Genomic DNA, 18,210 nt, shown 5'->3' on the forward strand with positions numbered 1-18,210 from the left:
AGTGGACGATTCTCCTTCTCCTCATTAAGTTGCTGCGCCTCCTTTGCAGTTTATTTGTTATGACACAGATCTAAGAGGCCTCAGAGAGGGATTCCAGAGGAGTGGGGGGAGGGAGGGAGTGGGTGTTGAGAGAATGCAAGCTGCTTAAAGCATCCGAGCCCCACACTGACCAGAAGCAGCCTAGCATCTCTGCTTAGAAATCCCTGAGCACCTGTGGTGAGAGCCATGCACAGCTGGAGATGAGCACGAGGAGGCTGCAAACAAGTCACAGACCTGGTTCTGTCCTGAAGTCAGAGCCATGGTGCACAGAAGCAGCACTTATAAAAAGTGAGATACCAGAGGGGGGGGGCAAATAGAACACAGTACAAACATGGACAATATTGCTGAAGTCCAAAGAGAATTAATTTAAAATAAGTAAGCGAGCTCAGCCTCGCTGTAATTGCTTGCAGAAGGGTTGGATTCTGCCCTGGCAATTTTTCTGCTCCTCACTGTTGTTTGGCATCAGGAGAACTGATCAGGCATTAGGAGTACAAGAGATTTAAGTGGTGGTGAGAATTCTGCCCGGCAGGCACCCCCCACTATCATTCCTGTCCCTGTCTGTGTCCAAAGGCACCGTGCTGCTCCTGCAGTGGCTCAGCTGCCAGAATTTCCCTACAGCTGTGAGGGAGGCTCAGCAGAGGATTACTCCCCCGAGACGGGAGACTGTCAGTGACTTTTATCTGCTTCTTGGGATGAAGATACAAAGTGCAAGTCCTGGAACCGAGGCTACATGGATGGGTTGAAGCCATGGATGTTACCGAAACCCTAAAGTGGAAGGACTTCTTCGTTCCTAAGGAGAGCAAGCTTTGTATTGGGGAGCATTATCATGCTATTAGGATATGACCTCACTCCCCCACTGAGAGCAGAGGCGCTCCTGGGTTTCCTGGGCAGTTAGCCTGAGGCTTCTGTAACCCAGCTACACAGTTCTCTGTGACTACAATTCTGTCCACCAGGCGATGCTTCACCTGCACTTCTTCATCTGTCCTTGCCCTTTTCCTGCACAACCCTCCCCCCACCTGTACCTCCCCCCACCTGCACCTCCCCCACCTACATCTCCTCCCACCTGTACCTCCCCCCACCTGCACCTCCCCCACCTACATCTCCTCCCACTTGCACCTCCCCCACCTGTACCTCCCCCCCCTGCACCTCCCCCCACCTGCATTTTCTCCTGCCTGCACCCATTCCATTCAATTTCTCCCTACCCTCCCTCTAGAGTAATAGATGTACATGGGGTGGGACAAGGGCTTGTGCAGATATTTCAGTTACCAGCATCTTTTCTCTCTTGCTTTTAGAGTTGCTGCTGGCAGTGAGGGCAGCTGGAGTGCACCGGCTTAACCTTGCCTTTGCCTTGATCTCAGGTATTACCAAATGAGGAAGCATCCACACTAGACTCCTCAGACTGGTGAAAGGCAGACTGCTGTTTCTCCCCTTTCTGCAGGGGCAGGGCAAAGAGGCTTCTATGCTGCCTTGCGGAGAGGGAGGGATGGGGGTGGTTGGTAAAGAGCAACCCTAGTGTTCTGGTGAGCTCTAGGCTCTTGTTGCCTAGTGTCCTCAGAAAGTGTCCAGAGGCTTGAAGGAGCATTGCGAGAACCCCACTCCCTCATCAGGGCAGCAGGTGCCAGAGCAAAAATGGCCCCTGGTAAGCAGCATACTGGCATATCCCTGGCTTAGCACCTATGTGGGGAGAATCACCCCACAGTGGAAGCAGAAGCCAAATCTCCTTTGGTGGAAAGGGAAAAGAGCCTGTGATGTACTGTGCAGGCCGCTCCATGGTGGAGTGATGCAGAGGTTAGATGTGAAAAGAAGAGTCATAGCAGCAGATCCTGGAGCACTGGGGAGCACTGAGGAGCACAGAAGAGGACCGAGGAGCACTGAGGAGGACCAAGGAGGACTGAGGAAATGGAGAAAGCAGGCATCCGTCTGACAACCAAACAAGACAGAATTGAGGAGGGTTGGGACTAAGCCCACGATGGCAGACAGATGTGAGGCACTCGTATCTTTTCTGTGTCCTTTCTTCTAGTGCAGCTAATTGTAGCCGCCTGCACTGGAAGAAAGATGGCTTCTAACAGGAAGCTTCCACCTAGGACACCAGCCCAGCCCACTGCTGAGACAAAGAAGAAGAATGTGAAGAAAACAATCAAGGATGGCTGCCAGAGCTTGGTGGGTGTGACAGGCTTCACCCTTTCTTTCCTCACTGAGTGCACAGCACATGGAAAACACACGGTCATTTCCTCAGGACATGTGCACAGTGTCACCACTGGCTCAGCTCATGACAGCCCTGAGAATGAACCAATCTGGACAGACATACTGTGGCCTGTGTTCAGTTTCTGGCATGACCCTATAAAAATCACAAAAGGGAAACTCAGTGTTGTTCTTCCTCCCAAGGAAGAAACTCCCAAGGAGTTTCTCTTGCTTTTACTTAATTTCTGACTTTTCCCCAAATTCTAATAAAGCATGCTTCCAATTGGTGTTCTCCCGTGATAGGCTGTTGTAATGAGCTTTGGTGTGACAGTAAGCAGTGTGGAGCCACTGTCTCAGGCCAGTCTTTGAAGTCTGTTAGTGTCCAACATCTTAGAATCCTGGATCAAGTCCAGCTGGGCCAAGAAATGTCTTGTTACTCTTAAAATCCCAGGGTCACAATGGTTAAGACGGTGCCACATCTCTAAAAAGTAAAGCTAAAAAACAAACAGGTAGCAGTCCACAGCATGTGGGCTAGAAAGACAAAATTCACATCAGTTCCTTGATTTCCTATTGTCCCAGTGCCTAGGAAGCCAGGGCTAAAGCTGAGAATCCCATGGAAATGGGGACAGTTGCTCACCCTATGTGTGACTTCAGGTCAATCCTTAATTTAAAAAATGTGTGCGTGTGTCTGTGCACGTGTGTATATGTGTGTATATGTATGTATGTATTTATGTGTGAGTTTGTGTGTACATGTACATGTGTGTATGTGTATATGTGTATATGTGTGTACATGTGTGCATGTCCACTGGGGTGATCTTTCACAGTGTGCTTGTGGAGTTCCAGGTAAAACCTTGGATTTTAGCCCTTACATATATGTGTGTCTGTGTGTGCATGAGTGTACATGTATATATGTGTTTGTGTGTACATGTGTGGTTGTGTGCACCTATGTTTGTGTGCATGTGCGTATGTGTTCATGTGTACATGTGTGTTTGTGTGCATGTATAACAAGCTATCCAGTCCTTCAGCTTCTGGGGATTCTCCCATCTCTGTCTCCCACCTTGTCTTAGGAGCTTCTAGACTACAGGTATGAGAGAGTAGACTACACTATTTTCAGCTTCTGTGTACAGCATCACATAGCATAGGTCCTGGGAATCTGTTTTCAGGCTAGTTGTGAGCATTCTGTGGAGCCTGGGATACAGACATGGGGGAGCACAGACTTTGGGGACAGAAACAGTGGATCAGTGAAGCCAGAGCAGAGCTGGAAAGTACCGGTCTGGCATGCAGCCCCATCCAGATAGCCTCATATCTGAAAGGGATAGTGGGGATAATTTAACAATTGTTGAGCACAGTTCTATGGGAAGAAAGCTCTATTCTGTCAAAAACTTGAGACTATGGAAGAACTTTTTAAAAGAAGCGAGGTCTTTCTGGAGCTTTAAGCTCCATCACATCTACCTTGCAAATTCCACAGTGACCTTGGTCTTTAAATCTGTGAAGATGGACCAAGTGCTTAGTGTTGTGGCCTGCAGCCTAATCTGGAGATTTGAGGGTTTGTGGGCTCTGTTGCAAACTTGGTCCCTACTACTTCATACACTCCCTTCTTCCGACAAGCTCACCACATGCCTGAAAATTAAAAAACCCATGAAGGGAAGGAGTTTTGCTGTCTTAAAGAGAAACCAAGGGCATGGATTCAGTTATGAGAAAAAGGGGAGGCTTTGGCCTTTAAGCTGCACTAGAAAAAGCTGTGAAAACAGGGCAGGTGTGTGGTCCGTGTGGAAAGCTGGAAATAACTGTCTCAAGTGAGGCTGATGTATCATCAGTGGTCCACTGTAATTGCTTTAAGATTGCAACACTTAGACTGGACGTGGACATTTTTGATTGATGGCTGCTAATGCAATGTAATACATGGACATTTTACGCTCCCCGTTGAAGAATCGACCCAGCGTTTCTGAATTCCCTGCCGGCTTCTCTGTGGTCTCCTTTATCTCTGCTGCTCATCAGAGAAAGGGCAACACACCGCATTAAGACACCCCTGAAGTGCCAGATGACAGCTCAGTGATGGCTGCTGAGCTGCGCTGGGGCCCGAGGATGACATTCCCCAACCTCACCACTAATGAGAACGTTTGAAAGATTACTGACATCCTCTGCCCGCGGAGGTTGCCGGAAGTAATTAAGCACCACTTCCACAAATGGGCTGCCTTAGAACACTAGGGGCTTGAATGGGAAAGAGCAAGTGACTGGGCTGTGAGCTGGTGCTGCCTGGGTTTCCAAGTCTTACCCTGCCAGGGCCTTTCCTGCATGCTGGGCCAGCTCTAGGGTTTATAAACCCATGCACATGCCCTCTCTTTACACCTAGTTGCATTGTGTGTGCAGGTTGCTGGGCTCCTTGGTCTGCAGCATTCAGCCCATCCTTTTTCCTATCTTCAGGGGAGGAGGCATAGGATGCTCAGCAGCTGAGAGAGCTGGGACCTTGTAAAGGACCAGATGCACAATGGGCCACCAAGGGCAGGACTGGGTATTCCCTGGGCTAAAGCATGTGATGAGGCACACTGACCATTCACATGATAGAATGATACTCCATGATATGAAAACAGTCAACAACAAATGCAGAGAGGCCTGACTGGGATAGGCTGTGAAACAGCACGTAGATGTTTCCAGTGAGGAGGAAACAGACACACATACAGCATTGAACATCACAGTCTTTAATGACTGGTTATAAATTGTGTGTGTGTGTGTGGGGGGGGGGAGCAGTTCTTATCATTCCCGTGTTTCTTTCCATATAAGTAGGCTCTCACGTTGGAGTTCTCTTTGTCTCTCTCTCTTGTATTAGCTCACTTTTTGCATTACTGTAATGAAATGTTTTTTGAAAGGCTCATAGTATAAAGAACAGGTTATTTAGCTCACAGGGCTAGAGATTCTGTGTGTGAGCAAAGGGCACCACAGAGAGGGCACAGCCACCTACTCTCACGCCCCTTAACTTGGGGACTGTGTAGCAAGGAGTTTCAGATTTTCTTATCAAATAAGTCAGATACATTGGGTCATGTGATTGGTTTCATGGACACAGCTTCAAAACCCTTTGAAACTCCCTGAGTTTTTTAGCACCATACCTGAGTTTGTGCGATTGACCTGTTCATGACAGTTTGCAGAATGGGTTATCCATCCCAGAAAGAACAAGTCTGTGGTTAGAGTGTTGAATGTTCAGCCCCACACAGCCTTAACATCTGGGAATAGTGGCACGTGAAGTTCAAGTTCATACACATGGCTGATGATTTAGTAGGATCATAGTTTTGGAACTTAGATATAAGCTTTGAACAGTAAGACTCAGAGAGCTTCCTAGCTGGTGGTGTAACAAAATCTTCTCAGATTAAATCTTCTTCCATTTTGGAGGGAGGCTGTTTAACATTCAGGATGCTCTAAGTGGTAGTGAAAAATTACATACTGCAGGGAAACTTGCTAAGCTAAAAAAAAAAAAAAAAAAAAAAAAAAAAATCAACTGCATCTCCAGGAAGTCCCTGAAACCGACCAGATTCAAATAGCCTGACAAGTCCAGCTGGCTACAAGAGACTCAGATCAGCTGAGCTGCCTACCTGCTGAGGTGCTGACAAGCTATGCAGTGTGCTCCAGATTCCCAGCTCTCATAACGGTCATTCATGCTGAGGTGGGCAGCTGACCTTGAGTGATTTCTGCTCCCATAAGTAACCCTTCACCCATATTTCTATAAGTAACTCTATAAGCTTATAGAGTTACTTATTAGTTGAAAACCAAGTTGGACTTGTTTGTGTGTGTATGTTGGGGGGGGGGTTGTTTTGTTTTCTTCCTGTTGTTGGTTGCCAGTCTGTGGTGAGTAGACATCTGTGGTGAGTAGACATTTATTTGCCTCCCCAGAAACAGTGCTACATAACAGATGACCATATCGATATTCTGAGATAGGAACATACCCAAATCCTCAAGCACAGAAGCTCCCAGACTTTGAGCTTAGGACCCTCCTAGATATCACGTGCTCATGTATCTGTCTGTTCGTCCGGATCCTCTGTAATTGTGTCACTGAGTACTATTTTGAGTTCCATAACTGTTCTAACAAATTATCAAACACAAAGAGGTTGTGTGACCTTTAACCTGGAACTGGCCAGGCAGAGGAGGAGGCCATCTGAGAACTCCAATTACTGCTGGTGTCTGAAGTGAGGGCAGTCTTACTGGGACCTGATGCTGACTCCAGGTTGTTAGTGTCAGAGTGGAACTGAATCATAGGATACTGCCTGGCATATAGAATGGTGTTAGGACGTAGGACATTTGTCAAACAGAGGGCTTTGATGGTTAGAAAGCATTAGAGAAATGGCCAGAGCCAAGGTGAATAAAAGATCCTTTGTCCCCCACTGCCTTCTCATATCACCCCAACATAATAGGAGCAAGCAGTCCTGAGTGAAAAGACTGGATGTTTCAGGCCAGGGAGGGCAGAATATCACCATTGAAATTGGACTGACCATTGTGATGGGCTAGAAGATAGCACGGAGCACATTTGAAACCAGTGACAGGACAAGGCAGAATGAATCCACTCCTAACCAGGACCAGACTTTTCTGTAAGTCTGATGTATAAGAGTTTCTCTGTACACCTACTGATATCAAGCATGTTGAATGTTTGCTTTATTCAAAGACCTTTAGCTGACGAGGCCTATTTCAATTATGGAGGGCCAAAAAATATACTTTGTTCATCAGCTGTCAATTTAAATGCTAATCATATCCATGATAGACTTTCATAGTGTCATCAAGGATGGACCCTGAAGTAACATTCCTCGCAAGTTGACTCATAAAGATCCAGAAATGGTGTAGCCTATGAGTGGAAGTGTCACTCACTAGTGGTGCTGAGTCGTCTACAAAAGTGTGGAAGTAAAAGAAATCTAATATCCACATTCCAAAGCCTCCACATAGTGTCTGCTGCCTCTCCTTCCTATGGCACACACTGGCTGGAATCTGCTAGTCTTCCTTCTTCAGAGTAGCTATTTACAAAGGGTATGAACAAATCACTTGGTCTCTAGAATCAATGAATGTGAGATCAGGCACAAATGTTATCTACTCATGGATTTAATACTATACACCTACCTAGCACAAAGACTGAGATGGAGATGTGCGCATTTATCCAGGAAGATAATTAGGAGAAACTATCCATCTTCTGTCCTGTCGAGTGAAGAGTCTCCCTTTCAGTTATGTCTCCATCATGGTGACACAGTGAAGACAGAGCATCAGATGTTCTTCTACCGTAGATGTGCTCCCACCATGATAACATAGTGATGACTCTCCCTTTAAGATGTGCTCCAATCATAGATGTGCTCCCATCATAGATGATGTGCTGCCACCACAATGACATCGGCCATGGTGTGATGAAGTTTGGGGCTTATAACTAGAGCCACCACCTTAGTGTTTGGACTTCCAACTTCCAAAACCATGATCTGAGTAGGCTTATAAGCAGCTAGGCATTGAGTGTTTCATTATGGAACACAAAATAGATGAATGATTCAAAGATGAAAATTAGAATCACCGCGTACCTTTTACCTAGTAGCTGTCACTACAGTGTAGATGGATGTCTCCACTGTAAAACCTTACGTAGCTCCTCAGGTTTTTAATATAATGTAATGATCATGTAAATACATAGTTCTTTGGTATGAAATGAGCTACAAACCAACTCATCAGCTTTGTAATGCAATGTTCTTCTTGGCCTGTAGGTATATGGGTTGCTGTCTACTACTGTTGGCTTTAACATCAACAGCTGAGTGGCAAGTCAAACACGTGGACACCACCTTGTATTCTGAAATTCACTGATCCAACAGTGTGGGAATCTAGATGAACAGGGAGGAAGCCTGTGTGTGAGAGTTCTACCATCCCCGCCCCTGCCTCTCCCATTCTGCTCATAGATGTCGAAATTGCAAAGAGCAGATGGCTGGTTCCTGCCCTGATGGCCTCTGGCCTCGGACACCCCGCCATGACTTGCCCTGCATTACAAAAGCTCATCAGCAAATGTGCTCTGGGGACGCTGACTTGGATGCTATGTTCTAACAGGTATTCCTGATTATTCCTACAGAGGGTCACACCTGGGTGTCCTCAAGGGAGAAGAGAGAGTCATGGCCTGAGTCTGTGCTCAACTCTGAATGAATTATGGGAGGCAGTGCTCCAAGTTCACCTTTGCCTTAAGAATACATTGGTATGCTCACAAAGCCCACCACATAGCAGATGATTAGACAGCTTTTTTTTTTTCCAGCTGAATTTACAGAATAAAACTGGCTCAGTGGCCTTTGAGGGTGACATGGATACAGAACTGGCCTATTTCAGTCATAAGTAAAATCATTCTTTCCTGGATGAACTAAGCTCAAATTAAAGAAGTGATTGTAAAGATTAAAAGAAGCAAGAATGTAAAAAGACTGACCTTGGCATCCAGGAGCCTGCTAAGAAATACCTCTTGGACCTTCCTGCTCTCCCAAAGAAAGTAAGCAAGCCACAACACCAGCATCAAACAAGAGCAGTTCCTTCCTTCCACCAGAACAATCTGCTGAAATATCCAACCTCAGGACTGGAGATTGGCTGCCAGACTAGAGCCAAGTGGGCAAACCAGCAACAGCCACTCAGGACAGCCAGAAGGTAGCTGCTTGGGCACACATATGCCTTGTTTGATGGTATTCACACTATTGTCTGTGTTCAGACACAATGATGAAAGGACTTTCTTTTGAACTGTTTCAGCTACACAAATAAGAGGGGACAATATGATATCATTTTCAAATGGCATAAAATTAAATCATCTGAGAAAATTAATGAAAAATATCTAAGCTTCAGACAGAGAAAACTGTACCTCTTAGGGGACATCAAGAACACTAGAGAAAAAGGAAGGGAAGATTCATTGGCATCAATTTCAGATAACCTTAAAGGGAAGAGCATTAGTGAAGAGCAGAGGTGAAGGGCAGCATACCCCAGCATGGATTTAACATAAAATGTGAGTATTTAAAATGACATGATCTTGATGAGGAAATTAGAAAACAAATCAAGAAGTCTCCAGGGTGAGCTTGGTGGGTAAAGGTACTAGCCCTGGGCAAACCCTGAGACCTGAGCTGGGTCACTGGGACCCACATATGATGGATGGTGAGAACTATCTCCACAACTTTGTCTTCTGCCCTCTACATGTGCATGTACAATCCTCATCTCCCTTCATACACACACACACACACACACTAATAATGATAATGCTTTTATATAAAAGCTGACATGAGTACATTGGTTATGAAGGTGGCAGCTTCCACCAATGAAGGGTCAATCATTGCTCTCTGATCCACTCCTGCCAGAGCATGGCATCATAACTCCTGAACATATAGGCACTTATTCCCATCTTACGATGAGCAGCAGGGAGGTCTTGATGGTGTTATCACCCAAGTCCACACAAGTTTCCCATAGGCAGAACTGGGGAATGAAACCAGATAATCTAACAGTAGACCTCAAACTATTAAGAACTGTTACAATCCATATTAGAACCTACTAACTGTCATCATCCTGGAAATTTCATCATAAAATAGCTATACTGAAGTACAATTTACATAAGAGAACATTCATGTTTTTATATCACACAATGAAGTGGGGTTTGTATATTTATAAATTTGGGCATCTCTTCCTGCTAAATCTAGAATATTCTCATTACATGTACTAATCTAAGCAGGGACACCTGTCTCATACTTGCTCTGTGGTGAAGATCAGTAGCAGTAATCAAGAAGGCCATCTGAGAACAGATGAGTATCTACAGAGAAGAGAGAATAATGGGTTAGCTTATTTCCAGTCTGACCTGCCCATGAAGGCATGGTGGACCTCAGAAGTAGGACTGAGAATTGTCAAGACCCCAAGTCTGTTTGGTGGACATGGGGAGACCTGGTCTGAACACAGGAATACATATATGCTAGTTGGTATCCCGTCAGCTTACTCCTGGGCGTGAGATCCCAGGGTAAGGAAGTAAGCTGAACAAACCATGGAGAGCAAGCAACATCCCTTCAGGATTCCTGCCTTGATTTCCCACTATGATTGGGATGTATAAGTCAAATAAACCCTTCCCTCTCCCAAAAGTTGTTACTGGCCAGTTCTTTGTTACAGTGACAGGAAAGGAAGGGAAGCAGCATACACTCTGGCATTACAGAGTTCTGCCCAGGCTGAACATGAGGCAGGGAGGTGGCAGGTCAGGCTATACTGTGGCCTGTGGGTTGTTCTGGGGCTACAGGCTTCGACAGATTCCAAGAGCAACTGTCTCTCCAGGGATGCTCCTATCCCTGTTTGATAAGTAATGTCCTTTTATGCTGCATGAGGGGATCAGACGGGATGGAAGCAGAGCAGCAGACAAAGGAAGAGCTGCATGCTCAGTGTGAGATTCTGCAATCAGTGTTCCTCGAAAGACATAGCCAGCTGCAGGACTCTGGAGGGGGCAGGTGCAATGTTGGCACCCGAGGGAAACATTAGGAGTGACTTCCATTTGAGAGCCTAGTAGTTTGGGGAATTATTTTCTTAGAAAAAAATTATCATGTTCCTAAGACTACAAACATCCTCTGATACAGTGGAAGAGGCTTGGTCTGGGTACCTGGCTTGCTTTTTGCATTTGCTGCCCATGGGGTTTAGAGGTAGTATAGACCAGAGCCCAGGCTTGATCAGAAGTAGGGCCTGCTGTTTCTGTCTTTGCCATCAATCCTCCTCTAGTGTTTGATTTCCTTTCCTGGGAGGATTTTTGGTACAAGATAAATTAGAACTGAGATGGCAGTGTAGACGCAGCAGCAGGAATACCAGCTGAGTTGGAAGGCTTTGCACAGATCAATCTTCCATCCTGTTGATGGCTTTTCCTGACAGTTCCCTATGGTCTGCCTGCTATCTGCCAGCAGCACCTTGTGCCTGCTTCCAAACAAAAGAGGGCTGCTGTGGTTGTATCTGTTGCTAAAATGCCTTATTCTCTGATGCGAGTCTCTGAAAGCAATAAGCAAACTGGACAGAACGTGAGTTAGTGCTTACCCCCAGCTTCCTGCTGTACCCCAGCTTCCTGCTGTAATTCCAATATCCCTCAGTAGCAAGTATATGTTTTGCAAATGTGTTTAAATCTTGCCTCCAGTGCTATTCTGGGAGCCCAGCACTTGCCTCTGAGTAGCCACCTCTGTCCCCTCACATTACCCAAGGAAGTGACAAGCTCTCTCATGCTGTGTTTAGAAATATGTGTAGCCCCTATACCATAAGACCAACTAACTAGAATATATAAAGAGCTCAAAAAAAACCCAATTATCCCTCAATTACCTAATCAATAAATTATCAAATAAGTAGACAATTATTTTTTGCAGGAGGAAAAAAAAAGACACATGAAAAACTAGTAACAAATGCACAAAGACTATTCCCTCAGCCATTGGGGAAATGCCAATGAGAACCACAATGAGATTGATTCTTATCGTACCCTAGACAGAACGACTTGCTTCATGAAAACCAATGACAACAAGTGCTGGTAAGGAACTGTGGGAAAGGAGCCTTCTTATAAGGCTGGTGGGGGTACAAACTAGTGCAATCACTATGAAGATCAGAGAAGAGGTCCTTCCAAGGAACAGAACCCTTGAATGACCCAGCTGTACCTCTCCTGGGAATATGCCCATAGGAGTATGAGCTAGCATACCATAAGATACCTTTGTACCATGAGATACCTCTCACCCATGCTTGTTGCAGCCACTACATCCCAGCTATGAACCCAATATTGGGGTCCATCAAGAGCTGAATGGATGAAAGACTTGCAACACACACACACACACACACACACACACACACACACACACACACGAGAAAGTTAAATTGGACTGTAGAGAAGGGGAAGGGAGTTGGTCGCCAGGAAGATAGGATAGGTTAATGGGTATGAAATCTGGTGAAGGCACATGCCACACTTGAATTAACTGTCATAATGAAGTCCATCACTTTGTATGATGGTTATACTCATTTTTCTGTCATTTGAAAGTCTCTGGACACTTGGCTTCTTCCTCAAGGGTAGAAGAGTCTGGACAAGAGTCTGGAGGTTTCACCTAGGGCTGATGGTTGGGTCAGGTCATAGGAACCATGTAAATGCCTCCCTCTGAAGCTGGAAGTCCTTGCTTCTCTTCCTTCCTCCTGTGTTATATAAAACCATTTACATTTCCTCTTCCAGAATATTTTCCTGAAAGCTTCTTTTCTAAGGAATCACATGTTTTCTTTATCTCTAAAGCCCATGATCATGTCGTTTTATAACACACTCATTATATGGTTTCAGAGACCTCAGGACTTGGCTGGTTCTAAGAAACACTTCTTAGCATGCTTATAGCCAACCTCTGTCACCCACCTCCCCCATGTAAATCACATAGGAATCCCTCTTGCTTTGGTCTGTGAATTGTGTGCATCTTTTCCCTTCTGTTCTTTTCTCCCTGTGGTGCCTTCCCTAGCCTCAAAACCTCTGCCTCTCAGACTCTCACGTTCTTTAACATCCAACTTCAGTGTAGCAGGACTGTACTCTATAGCTCTATAATGACTTAGTCAGCTCCAGCTTCTTATTTTTTTTTTAAAGATTTGTTTTTTATTATATGTAAGTACACTGTAGCTGTCTTCAGACACACTAGAAGAGGGAGTCAGACCTCATTATGGATGGTTGTAAGCCACCAAGTGGCTGCTGGGATTTGAACTCAGGACCTCACTGAGCCTTCTCCCAAGCCCCAGCTTCAGCTTCTATGCCCCGAACTAGGAGACTTATCAACAACAGACAATTATTCCCTGCTGTCTGTAGGCTGCAAATCTCAGATCAAGGCCTGGTTCCAGGGAGGGCTCTTTTCTGCTGTGGAGGCTGCTCAAATTGAACTATTAGGAGCTACACTGGTGCTTGCTCACTTCGCAAAGCTTTGTCTTCTAACACTATCCTAGTCAGGAATAAGATTTGAACATATGAACTTTGGTAATCCACATGGTGCATAGAAATCACGGATCCCACAGAAAGTTGGAAGTATGCCTTGGCCTATGACCAACACTGATGTCTGCTCTGCTCTGACCCCTACTGTGCTATTTGCTGCTCAGGGGTTATACACAGATATCCACTGCTCTCAGAGTGAGGAGCTCAAGAAAGGGTAGACATCATTGTTCTGTCTTTTGGCTTTTGCTATGAGCACCTACCACACAGGTGTAGAAGGAGGAGATGACGTGGGGGTAGAAATCTGCAATTTCTATGTTTTACATTTTCCCTATTCTTGAAGGTCTTTCATGAAGCTGAAGTTCTGTCTCTCTTGCCACCTGCATAAACACGGTACACACGCCTCACTACCTCATAAAGCCAGTCACTCTGTCTTCTTCTATACTACTCCCCCTGTCTAAAGCACAGGTATTTCACCCAGAAGGGCAAACCCATGACCAACTGATGTTATGTACTCCATAAGACCTTGTGCTGCAAGATCTTTTTTTTTTTTTTCCGTTTTTGAGACAGGGTTTCTCTGTGTAGCCCTGGCTGTCCTGGAACTCACTCTGTAGACCAAGCTGGCCTCAAACTTAGAAACTTGCCTGCCTCAGCCTCTCAAGTGCTGGGATTAAAGGCGTGTGCCACCACTGCCTAGCTCTTGCTGCTAGGTCTTGATAGATAATTTTAGAACAGAAAAATGATGCTATGAATTAACAAAATATCTAACAAGCATATTACTTTCACTGTGCAAAGACAAACTGGTGTCAACGTGGCTTCTGAATCTTAGTTACCTGAGTAGTTCAGAAACTTAGATTTTTTTTTTTAATTACCAATCTAACAATTGCTGATTTCATAGTTTGTCTTTAGGTTCTTTGACATGAGTTCCTCCCGAATACTGAATCAGTAAGTTCAAAGATTATGCATTAGATGGGTATAAACCATATTTCAAAGCAACTTCATTTCAGAACTGCAGTGTGCTTTTCTACTGAAAGCTTAGCAAATATCTTGATATTCCTAATTTTTTTTCTGGTAGAATAATGGACTAAAATAAATTCTTAGTGCATGGGATAGGTACTGATCCATATGACAAGTTTTCTAATTATACACACATACATGGATACACACACACTTAAAATGGAGTCCTCCTAATCAGATGTAGCCTCTTAAATATCAGTAACAACTTTAAATCTCTTTAAAGCAGAAAAAGTCTGAGTAAAGCCTTGTTGTAAGGAGGAGATCAAAGCTTATCCAGTAGGAAACTAGTCATAAATGGACATAAGCCATATATACAAGCATTTGTTAATAAGCATTACTTAGTGAAACATGATCCACTCTTGTATTCTTGAGTGTTCACTGACCAATGTGTAAAACAGACTTTACAGTGAAGAGCCCTCTCCCACCCACTGGTCAACAGCACAGACCTTAAGTCGGCAAGCATGTGGCACTCATGCTAGAGCTAGTCTAGTGTTGGGAATGAGGTATCCAGTTGCTACCTCGACGCGTTCTACATCTATTTTACTGGGGTGCAGTTGAAGGGTGAGCATGGGGCTTGGGGTACCAGAGCATGCATCTGGAAGTCAGAGGATAGCTTGTAGGACTTGACCTTCAATCCTCTCCTTTCGCCATGTGGGTTCTGGGGATTGAACTCAGGTTGTCAGGCTTGGCACCAAGTAGCTTTGCTAACGACTACTTTATAAAGAAAATCTATGACTGAGCCAATTTTCAGTGAAATACATGAAACAGGCTTTCATAAGAATATCTGCAGGCCATGTACTAGACTCTTCCGCAGTGAATTAGTGCATGGAAGAGAGGGTGCCAAGGCCCACTGACCAATTAGGGAGTCAGAGCCTGAGAATAGTGACCTAGGGAACCAGCTTTTGAGAATAATGCTCTTCTACACCCAGGGTATGGGGGGCCGCAGATAGCTGCTGACAATTGGTTGGCCATTTCCCACTTAAAAAAAAAAAAAACATTTCCAATGCTAAAACCTGGAGACATCGGCTACATTCAAACTTGTTTTGTTTTGTTCTGAGACAGGTATGCATTGCACCAACTGAAGACCTCAGCCCCCAAAAGACTTTCGCAGGTAAAACAAACGTTCTTCATCCTTACTTTTCACTGTGAGGTACATGGACTTGCTGACGTCTGCGCCCACATCGTTGCTGACCTTGCAGAGGTAGTAGCCACTGTCTTCTTCTACAACATGCTTGATCAAGAGTGAGCCATTACTCAGGACCTGGATTCGGCCATTCAAGGCAATTGGCTGGAACTGGGGGACCCCAGCACCTGGGAGGAGAGAAGCACAAAAGGAAACCATGACGCTGAGGAGTGATGATTCATCTTTACTGGACATGTGACTAGATTCAGAAACACCTAAGGCTTCCCTCTGGGAGTGTCTGTGAAACATCCAGAGAGCTTTAGACGAAAAGGGAAGGGCTACGTGTATGGCACTGTCATCCTATTGACTAGGGCCCTAGACTGAACACAGGGGTCAAAGGACAGCCAGAGTTATAGCTACAGGGGCATACCATGTCTACACCATGACAGACCAACCACATTATGTCAAACTGTGAGCAAAACTCAACCTCCTTCTCTAACTTGCTGCTTATATTTGGTTTCACAATAGTGAAACAAGAGAGTGGGGGTAGAATGAGAATGAACACATGGACACAAGATTGATTGATTCCTAGCACCTGTACACAGTCAGGTCCAGGTGTTTGTTTCTATAAGCCTAGCACTGAAGAGCCAAAGACAGAAATGGAGGATCTCTGGACAGGCTGAGCAGCCAGTGCTTTGGGATTGGCCAGTCCCATATCCAAGAAGTCCCCCTGGAACAATAGGCTAGAGAGCAAATCAGGAAGATATTCACTGTTGACTTCTGGTTTCTACTAGTATCTATATGTGCAGATAAATAAGTGTTGAGTAACAAAGTGGACCCCCAAATGGCAGTGATGCTGATAATGTCCTGAGACAACAGTCCAAGAACAACCCAGGCAGGACTCTGACCCAATAAACAGAAGGATTCCTAGTGGGTAAACAAAGATCTAAATTCAGCATTCCTCAGGGCAGGTTTCAGTTAGTCAGGAAAGCCACTACTTTCCATCTCTACTACCAATGGTCAACTACCTCCAGCAAAGAGCTTCTATACCTGATTAGCCCAAACATCCTGCAACAGATCAAAGTCCCTACAAGAACTCCAGGCCTTTCTAGCTCCCATACTGGCTCCTGTTGCTACCCACCCCAACAAAACTGATAAGCAGCTCTACCCTCTGAAGCAGCCTGGCAGCTTGTCCCCAATAAATTGTTCTTTCTACCCACTGAGTGGTCCAATTCTGAGGGTTTTCAGTGATTACTTATAAAAATAAAAACATGCAAACAATACACACAGACACATGCACACTCTACATGCATACACATACATGTACACACATAGGCACACACATATTCATGTACATCTACACATACATGCATGCACACATGCATATACATATACATACACACATGTATACACGCTCATACACACTTGTACACCTATGCACACAATGCTCATACATATACACATGCATACATGCACACACACACACACACATACACACACAGCTGAAAGCTGCTCTGCTTCTGCTAAGGATGGAGGAAGGCAGAAAAGGAAACTGTTTGCCCTCAGCATCACAATTGTGCCTTCCTTAGAACAAATCCCAGCAAACACAGTTGCAAAGAACTAATGCCTAAAAATGAGGTCTGAGCTCCTAGAGTAATTTACTTTCAGCATATGACAGAAGGAAGGCATAAAAAGGGTGGAAGGAAAGGACTGGAAAAAGCTGTGACCTACTTCAGTCTCCACTTTGGACCAGAATCTACCCCTCAAAAAAGCAAAGAAAAAGGGGAACAGGAGAAACACAACTCTTATCAGGAGCAGAGGAAACTACTTACTGGGCAGAGGCTTAATAATAGCTTAATAATTTCCATAAACAGATGGGAAAGATTCAGATGAAATATTAAGACTATTGAAAAGAGGCGAAGTTAAAAAAAATTAAAAAGAGGCAAAGTAATAGAAAAGAAAGTGCAGCTTTTATGTGTATAAAGTGTGTTCATGAAGCTTATTAGCAAAGTGGACACAGAGGAGGAAATGACTAGGTCAGCAAAATTTACCCAGACTAAAGTCAAAAGAATAAAGGGAGGAAATATATAAACTCAGTCAAGATTGCAAAAAATAATTGCATAATCTGAGTAATTACAGACTTAGAATGAGGAGGAAAGAAATGTCTAGAAAACAATTTGTCTTATTTTTATAAAAATAATTTTCAAATCAGAAAAATTTAATACCACCATCAATTGATTTGATTTAAAACATTTATAGAGCTCCACACTTAGTAATAGCAGGGCAGGTAAGTTGCAACTGATTCTGGATTTATCACTGCAAGAGATGGAGTAAGGCCTGATACATCTTTTTAAAGCCTAGTGGGAGGTATTTGCAGGAGAATTTTCAGGGAGTTTGTAGTTCAGGAGTGGAGCCCTTACAAATGGTATCAGTGTCCTTGTAAGAGTGACTGTGGAGAACACACTGTGCACTGTGAGGCCACAGCAAGAAGTCAGGAGTGGGAGTTTTCAGGGGGAAGCCCTCATCAGAATCTGGCTTGCTGGTTGGTGCCTGACTCCGGATGCTCAGCCTCTCGAATTAACAGGAGAAAAGATTCTGACAAATCATTGAGCAACTTGAGCAAATTCAGTCATCAGAAGAATGAGTACTTTGAGCTGTGAAATAAATCTCAGTAAGTGTTTTAAGATAAAAACAACAGTGTGAGAGATATGTCTGGACAAGCTCCAACTCTCCAAGGGTTTGAAAACTAGCACTGTGGCTTTTCTTTCCTTCCCTTTCCTGTTTCCCTTTCCTTCTTTCCTATTTTCCTTCCTTCCTTCCTTCCTTCCTTCCTTATTTCTCTTCCTTCCTTTCTATTTCCTTTCCCTCCCTCCCTCCCTCCCTCCCTCCCTCCCTCCCTCCCTCCCTCCCTCCCTCCTTTCCTTCCTTCCTTCCTTCCTTCCTTCCTTCC

At 44.6% G+C, this 18,210-nt stretch overlaps 1 protein-coding gene and 1 long non-coding RNA gene across 7 annotated transcripts in view; one reads left to right on the forward strand and one right to left on the reverse strand.

Annotated features, from left to right (window-relative positions):
- Positions 1-15,181, forward strand: part of Gm32509 — a 53,409-nt gene extending 38,228 nt beyond the window's left edge. The window contains exons 3-4 of one of the 2 annotated variants that reach the window (XR_003951891.1): positions 7,935-8,268; positions 8,468-15,181. This is a non-coding gene — a long non-coding RNA (predicted gene, 32509). Of the gene's footprint in view, positions 1-7,934 lie in introns of both variants that reach the window. The other variant, XR_385103.4, reaches the window with a different exon arrangement.
- Positions 1-18,210, reverse strand: part of Dscam (DS cell adhesion molecule) — a 583,662-nt gene that overhangs the window by 169,679 nt on the left and 395,773 nt on the right. For all 5 annotated transcript variants that reach the window (XR_003951753.1, XR_003951754.1, XM_006522886.3 and 2 more), the window contains one exon: positions 15,275-15,448. Coding sequence is in view for 3 of the 5 variants with exons in the window: in XM_006522886.3 (XP_006522949.1) it covers positions 15,275-15,448 (174 nt within the window). In the remaining 2 variants the exon portion in view is untranslated. The remainder of the gene's footprint in view (positions 1-15,274; positions 15,449-18,210) is intronic.

Source organism: Mus musculus, chromosome 16 (genome assembly GCF_000001635.26).
Source record: "Mus musculus strain C57BL/6J chromosome 16, GRCm38.p6 C57BL/6J".
In the NCBI taxonomy this organism is placed as follows: Eukaryota; Metazoa; Chordata; class Mammalia; order Rodentia; family Muridae; genus Mus; species Mus musculus.